At 48.3% G+C, this 12,414-nt stretch overlaps 2 protein-coding genes across 2 annotated transcripts in view; both read left to right on the top strand.

The window, feature by feature from the left end:
* LOC128847898 (zinc finger protein 688-like) overlaps positions 1-2,327 on the top strand; it is a 42,088-nt gene extending 39,761 nt beyond the window's left edge. The window contains exon 3 of the mRNA XM_054047628.1: positions 2,164-2,327. Coding sequence (XP_053903603.1) covers positions 2,164-2,327 — 164 coding nt within the window. The remainder of the gene's footprint in view (positions 1-2,163) is intronic.
* Positions 2,328-2,589: 262 nt separating this feature from the next.
* LOC128848338 (gastrula zinc finger protein XlCGF7.1-like) lies at positions 2,590-4,744 on the top strand. The gene has a single exon (XM_054048314.1). It carries the CDS (start codon positions 2,597-2,599, stop codon positions 3,464-3,466), a length of 870 nt encoding a protein of 289 aa, XP_053904289.1. The 5' UTR covers positions 2,590-2,596; the 3' UTR covers positions 3,467-4,744.
* The last annotated feature ends 7,670 nt before the right edge of the window (positions 4,745-12,414 follow it).

The raw sequence follows: 12,414 nt of genomic DNA, 5'->3' as shown, positions 1-12,414 counted from the left end.
TCATGAACTGGTCAAATGCCCTTGCATGCTTCGATGAGTCATGGCAGGCATTACCCATAGTTTGTCTGAAACGTCCATAGGAAAGTCCATCAGGTGTGGATGAGCTTTTTCCATGGTCCATGTTTTTTGTTGATAGGCCATCAACCTAAATACTCTATTCACAATGTGCGGGCTAGACTAGATGTAAACTACCTTGTGGGTGTTACCACAAGAGCAAACACATTTGAAATAGAAGTACATAGACAATATTATAACTTGAGATACAAAAATGATATACACATACAAACAGGATAATCATAGTCCGCAAATCATAACTTTTCCATTGACACCTCACATGACATACTTTGCACAAGATTTGTTGCAGTTGTATAACAGTGGTAGCAAGAATGATTTACATGGTCATAATTTAATCATATAATGTCACAGGGGGACCTTCCCAAGGACTAAATGATGGTCCGAGACATTGCTCCCTCTAATTTTTTACATCCATGTGCAGAATGAATTTTGTTATGTGCACCAATATAGAGGTGATGTGTGACACAGAACCTTCATATTGGTGCACATAACAAAATTCATGTGGTGGGGGTGAGGCCGAAGGGTTTGGAGTGTGGGAGGGGGCTCAGGGCTGGGGCAGAGGATTGGGATGTGGGGGGATGAGGGCTCTGTCTGGGGCTGCGGGCTCTGGGGTGGGGATGGGGATGAAGGGTTTGGGGTTCGGGAGGGGACTCAGGGCTGGGGCAGAGGGTTGGGGTGTAGGGGGGTGGACTCTGGATTGGGGCCAGGGATGAGGGATTTGGGGTGCAGGCTGCCCCGGGGCTGTGGTGGGGAGAGAGGACTCCTCCCAGCCCTCTCTCGCTGCAGCAGCTTGGGGGCAGAGGTGTCTATCCTCAGTTGCAGCAGCTCTGGCAGGGCTGGGCTGGACCGAGGGAGGGGCTCCTCACTCCGGCAGGCCTGGGCTAGCCGAGGGAGGGGCTCCTCTCCCCTGGCCGTGGCAAGTCCGGGGAAGGTCTGCGTTGGGGCCGGCGAGGAGGGGTGCCTCTCCCCTCTGCAGCCCTGAGCCCATGCGCAGGGCTTAATAGGCAGCTGTGTGGCCGCACAGCTTAGAGGGAACTTAGGTCTGAGAAGGGGTCTGGGTGAATGGGCCCAGAAGATATGAAAATGTGAAACGTAGAATCATAGAATATTAGGGTTGGAAGAGACCTCAGGAAGTCATCTAGTCCAATCCCCTGCTCAAAGCAGGACCGTCCCCAATTAAATCATTCCAGCCAAGCCAAGGTAGATTCTGTCCATCCAAGAGGGGTGTGACTGAGCTACCTCACCCAGACAAAGGTGAAGGAGGTGGGGAAATGGGCACCAGAGGATGGATGGGAAACAACAGAAAGAGACTGCTGCTGCTGCTCTTGGCAGAGTAGAACCAAGGCAGCAGAGGGAGAGCTCAGCTGCAGCAATAGCCACTCCCTCCCCCCCGGAGGATCAGCACAGCCAAACACCACCATGGCCAGCTGCGGGAGCAGCAGCTATTGTGGGCAGATGGAGGGTCCCACCCAGGCACAGGCAGTAAGGAGTTCAGGACTCTGGAGCATAGGCAGGGTCTGAAGCAGCCAGCCAAGGATTCACCTAGTTCCTCAGACAACTTCCTCTCTCTCCTTCTGGATTAAATAGTGCATCCAAGCCAAAGAGTGGGGCTAGCCATGCCACTCAGTCAGAAGCTTTGTGAACAAAGCCCTTGAGGAGCTAGAACTCTGCTAGATCCTTTTGCTGCAAGTTCTAAGTGATCTGCCAGGTGGCAGCTGCAGTCTGAGCACTGCCTATGGGCCTCGGTTTCAGACCTACAAGCCCTCACAGGAGCTTTAAGTAATGTGTTCCTGTTCTGGCCTGGGATATGGGGAATGGAACGTTCCGTAATGGAGATTTAGTTGTACCCTAGAGTGTAGCAGAGCGCTCAGCTCCCCCGGGGAATAAGCTGGGGCATTCCCGAGGCAGAGGTGATGCACCTTTACTCCAGATGAGTGTGTCATGGGATCTTGTATGATATATAGCCCAGTCTCTGTAAGATGGGGAAGGAGCCTCTCTGGGTGGGTGACTGAGATACTGGGTCTGGAAGTAGTAATAGGACTGACCTTAATGAACATAATCAACACTTGATTAATTGTTTCCCAACAGAATTTCCAATTTCCAAACCTAATGTGATCTCCTGGGTGGAGCGAGGGGAGGAGCTGCGAGTCTCGGTTCTCCAGGGCTGTGAGGAAGGGGAGATCATCAGCGCAACCCACACAGGTGAGGAATCAGCTAAACTGACTCAGAAACCAATTACTGTGTCCTCATAGTAGATGTCACTTGTGCATTTTAATCAAGTGTATGTGACCCTTCAGCCTGTCTTCATCTCCAGTGAGAGGATGTGGAGGAAAGATGGATTCTCTCCTCTGGGGCAGGGTTTTGAGGAAGGAGGATGAACTCAGCTCATGATATTTCAACCTCCCCAGCTGTTATTTGGGTGTGTTCCCCCCTTTTCCTGTTCCCCTTTCAGAATTTTCTTTCCCTCCAGCACAGAGAATGACTCCTGTCTGGATTATCTCTCTGTCCCACAGGGCAGGGGATGGTGAATGAGAACAGTGAGGAAAGTCTTCAGCAGGAAGGTCCTGAGCAAGTGGTACCATGTGGGATGTTATTGGGAAGATCTGAGGGGCATATTTCCCAGAGTCCTGAGCAGCGAGAAACCTGTAAGAGTCAGCGCAAGCCAGAAAGGCAGCAGGGAAACCATCCAGGGGAGGGACGGGGTAAAGCCTCTCACAGGAGCAGAGGGATGAAAAGAAACAAAGAAACTGATCAACAGAAAATCCCCCATCAAGAGGGACATTCCACTTGCAGTGACTGCGGGAAAAGCTTCCATCAGCACTCAAGTCTTATTGAACATCAGAGAACCCACACAGGAGAGATGCTCTTCAACTGCTCTGACTGTGGGAAAAGCTTCAGTCGGAGCTCATACCTTATTAAACATCAGAGACGACATACAAGAGAGAAACCCTATATCTGCCCTGACTGTGGGAAAAGCTTCAGTCAGAGCTCAGACCTTGTTAGACATAGGAGAATCCACACAGGAGAGAAACCCTATAACTGCCCTGACTGCAGGAAAAGCTTCAGTCAGATCTCAGACCTTGGTAGACATAGGAGAATCCACACAGGTGAGAACCCCTTCAACTGCTCTGACTGTGGGAAAAGCTTCAGTCGGCGCTCAAATCTTAACAGTCATCGTACAATCCACACAGGAAAGAAACCGTATAACTGCTCTGACTGCAGGAAAAGGTTCACTCGGCACTCATACCTTGTTAAACATCAGATAATACATACAAGAGAGACACCCTATAACTGCTCTGACTGCGGGAAAAGGTTCAGTCGAAACTCATACCTTATTAAACATCAGATACTACATACAAGAGAGACACCCTATAACCTAAGTTCCCTCTAAGCTGCAGGGCTGCGCAGCAGGCTATCAAGGGCTGCCCAGGTGGGGAGAGGCCCCTCTCCCCCGGCCCCAACCCCAGGAGCTATCGTGGATGGTTGAGAGGTGCCTCTCCCTCCACCCCAGAGCGATCGCGGATGGGGAGAGACGGAGAGGCACTCTCCCCTGGACCCAGGCTGGTGCGGCAAGAGAGGGCTGGGGGAGTCCTTTTTCCTTGGGGCAGCCTGCATGCCAAACCCCTCATCTCTGGCCCCACACCAAAGCCTGCACCCCAGCCAGAGCCCTCACCCCCTACACCCCAACCCTCTGCCCTAGCCTTGAGCCCCCTCCTGCATCCCAAACCCCTTATCCACAGCCCCACCCTAAAGCCCGCATCTCCAGCCAGACCCCTCACTCCCATGCACCACAACTCTCTGCCGTAGCCCTGAGCCCCACCCCACACACACACACACACTCTCTGAACCGCTCGGACCCCACCCCCACCACACATCACCTCCATATTGGTGCATATAACAAAATTCATTCCCCACATGGATGTAAAATATTAGAAGGAACATTGCCAATAGCTGCTCTGACTGCGGAACAAAGTTTAATCAGAGTTGATACCTTATTGAACATCAGAGATCGCACACAGGCGAGAAGCCCTTTAACTGCCTTGACTGTGGGAAAAGGTTCAGTCAGCGCTCAAATCTTAACAGATATCATATAATCCAACCAGGAGAAAAACCCTTCAACTGCTCTGACTGCGAGAGAAGCTTCAGTGAATGCTCACACCTCAATTCACACCAGAGACTTCACGTAGGACAGAAATCCTATAACTGCTCTGACAGCAGGAAAAGGTTCAGTTGGAGCTCATACTTTATAAAACATCAGATACTACATACAAGAGCGAGATTCTATAACTGCCCTGACTGCAGGAAAAGCTTCAGTCAGAGCTCAGACCTTGTTAGACATAGGAGAATCCACACAAGAGAGAAACACTTCTACTGCTCTGACTGTGGTTGTCAATGTGATGTCCCAACTTGGCTCTGGGCACTGAGCCAGGACAATGGTTTATTTGTGACTTTCTTGCTTTGAACCAGGAAGAATTGGTAGTTCATGTACCCCAACTTTTGTATGCATTATTCTAACCATTTTCAGCTAGAGATGTCTGAATTTCAAGCTATAGTAATCATATGACTGTGAATTTCATTTAAGAATCAGGCTTAGCCTAAGAATATTAATGATTTTGCTAGATTTTGTTAAGTTGACACTGATTTAAATTCCATTGTCCCATCCACTCTATCTAGTTTTGTCCAGTTTCATTTTTTGTTTAAAAGTTTTAATATCAAGTCAAGTTAGAGTTTTAAATCGAGTTAACCAAGTATAAATTCAGTGAAGTATTTGATACTAGGGCCATGTTTACAGTACAAACTTTGGTCGATGCAAGTTGCATCAAGATAAAGATGCCTCAGCATATCACTTGCACACATGCAAATTTGGCTCCTTGTCGCATGTTCTTCAGCACGACCTCTGCAGCATGTCCTTTCCTTTCCTGCATGTCCTTTCCTTTTTCTATGCTTTTCCTTGGGAGCAGGGGTTAGGATAGTAACTATGGGTGCAACTCTACAGGCTGTTACCCTGAAGCAAGGAGGATGTTACCCTGAAGCAGTCTCCAATAGGCACAGAAGTGCCTTGTATAAAAAGGTAGTGGACACATCTGGAAGATATGCAGGTGGCTGATCACATTGTGAGCCAAAGGACATTTTCTATTGCCTTTATTCTTTCTGTATCTGCAATCTTTTTTTTTTTTTCTGAAATACTACAATGCCATTTTCTTGGAAAGGGGAGGAGGGAGGACACCAGTGGACCAGGTGGGAGAGAGAGCACCAGGCAGACCAGAATCTTGGGTGGCACGTTGATGATGGTTGTGGGATTTGATACTTTTAGGGAAATAAACCCATTAAAAGTCTCTGGTGTCGATGCCATTTTGAGCATGCTGTATGGCAGGGTAGGGAAAGCAGAGCAGGTGTAGAGAGGCTTGATCCATCCAACATGGCAACGCCCAGCCAGTACCCAGAACATAGTGTTTGAATCCCCCTATACAGTTGTACTGCAAATAATACTGACTGGTAGAGCTGTGCTCTGCAGCAGTCCACATTGGCATCCATAAATCAGCCTCTGTGGTTAACAAAGGCCTGCATAACAATGGGGTAGTACCCTTTGCAATTTACGTACTCATGTGCTCCTTGCAGCCTATCTGTGGTCCCTGTGTAGTTTGGAGACTGCATTCTCTCAAAACTGGCAATTACTTCAGAGATCTTTGTTTGTGCCCACCAACTTTGAGTAAATCACACTCCTGATCAAGAGTTCTGAAGGAACTAAAATATGAAATTGCAGAATTACTAACTGCCGTATGGAACCTATCATTGAAATCAGGTTCTGTAACAGATGACTGGAGAACGGCTACCATGATGCCAATTTTTTAAAAAGGCTCCAGAGGCAATCTCAGACATTACACATAGGCAAGCCTAACATCAGGACCAGGGAAATTGGTTAAAACCATAAAAGAACAGAGTTACCAGACACATAGATGAACATGATTTTTTGGAGAAGAATCAACTTGTCTTTTATAAAGAGAAATGATGCCTCACCAATCTATTAGATTTTTTTGATGGGGTCAATAAACATGTAGACAAGCATGATCCAGTGGATACAGTAAACTTACACTTTCAAAACGCCTTTGATAAGGTCCCTCACTTAAACGCTCTTAAGCAAAGTAAGCAGTCATGGTGTTGTGGGGAGAATTAAACTTGACATTACTGGAATTAGCTATTTTGTGTGTCCAGCCATTGGTAGTGGAAAACCAAATATTACATAGCTAGGAATAATTTATAGCTGCGTTTTTACAGTTTTGCTAATCAGAATAGGACAAAAAGTTAATGTACCATAAAAGGTGTGTTTAAACAGCTGACCTTGGGTTTAAGTGCTCCTAACATATAACTTTTATTATAACTAAAAATGCTTTAATAAAAAATAATAAATTTGCTAAAACTAGAAGAATTAGTGACCCACTAGGGGTTCCTATGGTGATCCACTAGGCATCACTATGAGTTATGTGCTTTGTTTAAGTTAGCTATAAAAAATTAAGCAAAAAATATACTTTGGGACAGTCCAAGGGAGGTTTTCTTCGGGCAAGGACCTGACACCTAAACTCCCCAGCAACTGGACAGAAGGAGGGCCCCCGGAAGGCTGACTGTTAATCACTCGAAACCATCTCAGACTTTGGGTAACTATAATGTTTGGAATTCTCTAAACCTACTGCTATAGCATATATGTCTGTTTATATGCTTAAAACCTAATTTTTTTTTAAAAAGCACTCTGGTCTGTATCAATCATTTGTCAATTCGAGGAGCTTAGTCCCCATTGATGTATTCCTGACACCACCTGGAAAGAAACAGTTAATTTACCACAGCTTTGGCTTCTGCAACCCCTGGGTAACAGATTTGGTGAGTCAGCCAGGAGTGGTGGAGAGGAAGGGATGACTGGTACTGGTGGGATATAAATCATATATATTGTAATACACTATAGGCCATGCAGGCCTAGTGTGAATGCTGTGTGCTTGACATGAGTACGTGAGGTATGTGTTGCAACTGAAGCGAGGATTTAAGGTAACAAGCGGTCAAGGACTGGTCAGTGTTACCCTGTTTCCCCGAAAATAAGACAGTGTCTTATATTAATTTTTGCTCCCAAAGATGCGCTAGGTCTTATTTTCAGGGGATGTCTTATTTTTCAGAAATGAAAAATGCCTTATTATCGGTGGATGCCTTATTATCGGGGAGGTCTTATTATCGGGGGGATGCCTTATATTACAACGAGAGGCAAAACTGTAAGTAGGCCTTATTTTCGGAGGATGTCTTATTTTCGGGGAAACAGGGTAAATAAGTTTGTCATGTCCATAAGAGGAAATGGAATGTCTTGGATTATGGTGGCCTGCCCGGAACAGTTTTCCTGGAGTTATGGATAAAAGGCTTAGTAAACAGAGACAAAGAGCTGATGACTGACCTATAAACAGTTGCCTGACATATCTGAAATTTGGAGTCAGACATTGATCCAGAGCCCTGATAAAGAAGAGGCGTGTAACGTTGGCTGCCCACACCTTGTGATCGGACTGAATTTCGACTGGCCATCGGGATATCGTTCTGATCTTTGGACTCTGTGTAGTATGAAAGGGGTGTGAATGTGGAGTGAATGAGGTTTATATTGTAATCCATAAAGGTATTTAGAGTCTTATATACCAACACTGTGTGCGCTATCTGCCTGCTCCCCCATCCCGTAGGGAAGCTTCTACCAGAGCCTAACATTACAAAGGGTTTGCTGTGCAAGAGTAGAGGGGAGCAGGGCAGGATAGCTATCTGTAATTTTTCTGTGTCCTAGTCTGAGAGTTCATTTATGGATACATTGTGTTAGTGGGACTCAGGGCTCAGGCTGGTAGCCTGGTTGAATGAAAAAAATGTCAGAAGGAAAGGGAACATCTAGAAAGAAAGAGAGAACCATTTTCCTCAAAATGGTTTTAGAAAACAGCTTGACTGATTTTGCAGAGGAACATGATAATGGTCTTTGGAAGCCTGGAGTCTTCGCTGGCCCTGGGCATTCCTGCAGCTCTGTAAGCAGAGAGTAGCAATTATAAATACATTAATTAAAAGCAAAAATTTAAAAAATAAATAAGATTAAAATTAAAAAGAAGCCAGCCTGAAGGCCGAGTCAAACACCCTCTGGGCAATAAACCTGACTCAGTCAGCAAAGGTAGTGGCACTGCAGAAGCAGATGTGTGACAGTGAAAGAGTGACAGGCTGAAGCAGGAGGTATTTGAATTAAAACAGCAAACAATGGAAAATGGAGGCACTGTTAGAGTTTTACTGAAGGATTCCCAGAATAAGACCCAGGCAAATCCCGGGGAATGTAAGAAACAAAGTTATGCTGTTGGAGCCAAATTGGGAGAGCAGAAGGGAATAGTGGCTGCAATTAAAGGAATAGCAGTCTGGGGAGGGGAGATGGGTCAAAGGAGACTCAAATTCCGTCATTTTTATTATAATTATGAGAGCAATGATCCACATGATCCCTTTCCCCTGGGCCCATCCAGGCTGCCCTATGGTCCCTTGCTTGATACACTTGAAGAGTTGCAGAAGCCTCCAACCATAGCCTCCACAGTAAACATCATGGTAAGGAAGATTGGTCCCCAAGGATGGGAAGATGGGGTAGAGGTCAGGCCCTTCTCTCCTGACCAGGTCAGAGCCATAGGGAAAGTAGTTGGCCTGTTAAACTGGAGCACAGCCTTGGGATGGCTGGCAAGGACAGCTGGCACCCCTGGTCTTACTCCAGTGGATGTGGTAGCCTTGATCAGGGAATGCATGGCCCCAGAGGATTTTGCAGGGCTCCCTTATGCTATCCAAGTAGGGATGCCTCCTGAAAAAGAAGGTGCTGTCAGAATCATCAGGGCGCTGCTCAGGAATAACTCTGTATGAAGCCAGTCAGGACTCCGTGGTAGCATACCTCCTCTTTCTGAGCATACTGTCACTAAGGCAGACTGCCCTGGACCCTGCTGCCTGGCCTCCCACATGCCTGTTGCTCCTCCAGTCTTTGTCCTGCTTCCCAGGCAAAGAGTCACCTGGTCGTCTCCCCCTCCTGGCTTCAGGTTACAAAGGGCATCGGACACCACCTATAGACAGCTGGGCAGCCTCCCCTGCCCCAAGGACCTCAGCAAAAGACGCACCCAATTCCCACCACATAGACATTGGTGCATTACACAGGGAAACTGAGGTACACACAGTATTAGTATAGGACAGTAAGCGACACATGCAACATAACAAGTGGAAAAAAACACTTTATCACAGGTGCCCAAAGGCATATTAATTTCCAAGAGCAGATGACAACCCGCACTCTCCTCTCAGAGCCAAGACAGGGACCAGTTATGGGTTTCCAGATGCTTTGGCCCATGAAGCCCCACTTACTTTTAGTTTGTTAGATTTGTTGCTTCTCCTTTTTTCTTTCTCCACACAACTTCCACTGCTTTTTTTCTTTTGTGTGCTTTTTATTTTAAAAGTTGTGTTAATTCCACAGCTAAAAATATTTCTACTCTCCTTAAAAACATAATTACCAAGCAACAGGAATATTAACTTTGCTACTAATCCTAATTACTTCTTTAAAAACAGTTTTAAAAAAAGTAATACATTAACAAAAAAAGAACTGGGCCCAAAAATTGCTATTTATTTTCATGGTCATAAGAGGATCTGTGGCTCCGCATGAAGCAACTCCATTTAAAGTAATAACCCTCCCAAATAAGACTCCTTAAAAAAAAAAAAAGGCAAGGACAAAAAACAAACAAGCAGGCCCCACAAAAGTGGGAAAAGCCCCTAATCCCTGGTGGGTAAAAATTTAAAAAGAGCTCATAAAATGCAGGCCAAAATAATGGCTTGCACACCCCAGAACTTTTGTTAAGGCTGGCTGAACATGAAGGAAGGCCAGATGCCCCTGTGTCCCCTGATAGTGGCATGTTTGTACACTCATGGTGGTGGAGAGGTTCACACTTTATGTAAAATTTGAAGGAGGGGCATTTGGATAGAATTTGTTGTTGCTGGTGCTAACATGCTGTGACGGAGTAGGGGATTGACCTGGGGATGTTGTGTGGGAGTTGTATTGAGACTGTCTGCATTGGTGATGGGATACCAGGGTGACGATACCTGAGCCTGTAACCTGAGCCCAGGAGGGGGTTGGGGCCAGGTGACACCTTTTGTCCGGGAAACTGGACAAAGGCCAGAGGAGGAGCTGGGGGGCGGGGGCTGGAGGACACTGCTGGAGGGGTTTATCAGTTTGGAGCAGGCTGGGGAAACAGAGGGAGCCCCAAAAGCTGGGGTCTAAGCTCCCTGGAGACTTGATTGAGGGGTCCTGGCTGTACCTACAAGCTCTGTTTGGGACTGTGTCCCTGTCATCCAATAAACCTTCCATTTTATTGGCTGGCTGTGAGTCACGGTGAATTGCAGGAACTAGGGGTGCAGGGCCCTGACTCCCCCACACTCTGTGACAACTGGTGGCAGTGATGGGATCTACTGCACCCCATGGATGGCGCTTCCTGCAGTAAGTGACTGGGACCCCCTGGTCGGTGCTTCCTGTAGTAAGTGAGTGGGAAGCAGTAAAACAAAGAGGGATTGACGGGGACCAGGCGTGCTGAAGATTCCGAGAGGAGCGGTTTCGGGAGACGGAGGAGCTATGCTTAACCCCTGGGAGTGTGTGACCAGTGAGAAGGACTATTGCAATAATGGGGTCCCCCTGGGGACTGCGGCGAGCAATCTCAGGGGCAGAGGAGTCTGCGGCTTGACCCTGGGAGAGAGGTGGTGACCTGGAGAAGGGCTGGCACACTAGGGGAAGATGTATAACAAGCGCCTTAAGAGCAACCTGGTCAAGCTGTGCAGCAGAGGGGGCTGCACATTGGGAAGCTCACCAAAGAACAGCTGATTGCCCAGCTGGAGGAGGAGGATTGCTCGGAGGAGCTATTCCCTGTCTCTGAGGGAGCAGCCCAGCAGATGCAAGGCAGGCACCGGGGTCTGTCCCAACTGGGAGGGGTCAGACTGCTACTGAGGGCATCCCGAGACCCCTCCTTCCTATGCCCAGGGGAGGGGCTGGGAGGAGCCCAGTGAATACCGAGGGCACCGTGACCCCTGTGACCAGCAGGTGCTCCTCCTGGCGGAGCTCCTCATCCCTGGAGCTGAGGTGGCTGGAATGGGAGAGGGAGCTAAAACTGAGAGAGTTGGAGCTGAGGCAGCAGGACTGCAGGAGGAGCAGGAAGGATGGGAAAAGCAGCATCAGCATGAACGGGATGAGAAAGAGAAACAGCATCAGCATGAACTGGAGCTGGCGAGGCTGAAGAGCAGAGAGCCCCCCACTGCAGTGAGTGAGGGTGGACCCCGGACTGCATGGAGCTTTGATAAGTGCATCCTGGCCCAGCGTAAGGAAGGGGAGGACAGAGATGACTGTTCCTGCATGCCTTTGAGAATGCCTGCAAGCTGCACAGCGTTGACCCGACAGACAGGCTCCGGTTCCTCACCCCTTACTGGACCCCAAAGCCATGGTGATGTACAGCCGAATGGAAGGGGCAGGGGCAGGGGACTATGAACTATTCAAAAAGGCCCTGCTACACAAGTTTGGACTGACTCCCGGAGTCAGCATAAAAGGTTCTGGAGTTAGCATAAAACCCCTGAGGTCACATATCTACAACTGGCCATCTGAATGCAGGGATATGCCCACAAGTAGGCAGATGGGACCCAGATGAAGGAGGACCTGCTTGACCTAATCGTACTGGAGCAACTCTATGAGCAGTGCCCATCCGACCTGAGGCTATGGTTGGAGGACAAAAAGCCAGAGGACCCACAATGCGCAGGGCAGCTGGCCAACGAATTTGTGAAGAGCTGGTCAAGGGGTGGCAGAGAGGAGTCCCAAAGGAACAGGCTCGCCATGATGCAGAGAGAGATAGTCACCATGGGACCTCCCAAAGGGGGAATATGGAGAACCCCCTCCCAAAGGGAACATCTGGCATCAGGACCAACTGACCCGCTCGTGGGGACCAATGGGACATGAGCTGCTATTTACTGTGGCCAGAGAGGCCACATACAGACCCCGTGCCCCAGACTCAAGGACAGACTGAGCAGACCGAACCCACACAGGGTTAACTGGGTAGGGACCCAGCCGGAGGAGGGGCAGGCTTCCCAGGCAAGGGTGGCTGACAGCTTTCCAACTGCTCAGGAAGGAGGAGTCTCCCAGACCAGCTCCTCTGGAGGGCTGGATGCTCTGGACTCAAGGTTCTCCGTTTACAGGATGGGCACAGGGCTTTCCCTGCAGAGCGTATACCTTGTTCCCCTGGAGGTGGATGGGAGGAAGATCAATGGATACTGGGATACGGGTGCGGAGGTGACAATGGCCCG

The sequence above is a fragment of the Malaclemys terrapin genome, chromosome 13 (genome assembly GCF_027887155.1).
Source record: "Malaclemys terrapin pileata isolate rMalTer1 chromosome 13, rMalTer1.hap1, whole genome shotgun sequence".
Taxonomy (NCBI): domain Eukaryota; kingdom Metazoa; phylum Chordata; order Testudines; family Emydidae; genus Malaclemys; species Malaclemys terrapin.
This window is presented reverse-complemented; position numbering and strand designations above follow the sequence as displayed.

Excerpts from the sequence above, each read along its gene's own strand:
- LOC128848338 (XM_054048314.1), top strand. The coding sequence starts at position 2,597 with ATGGTGAATGAGAACAGTGAGGAAAGTCTTCAGCAGGAAGGTCCTGAG.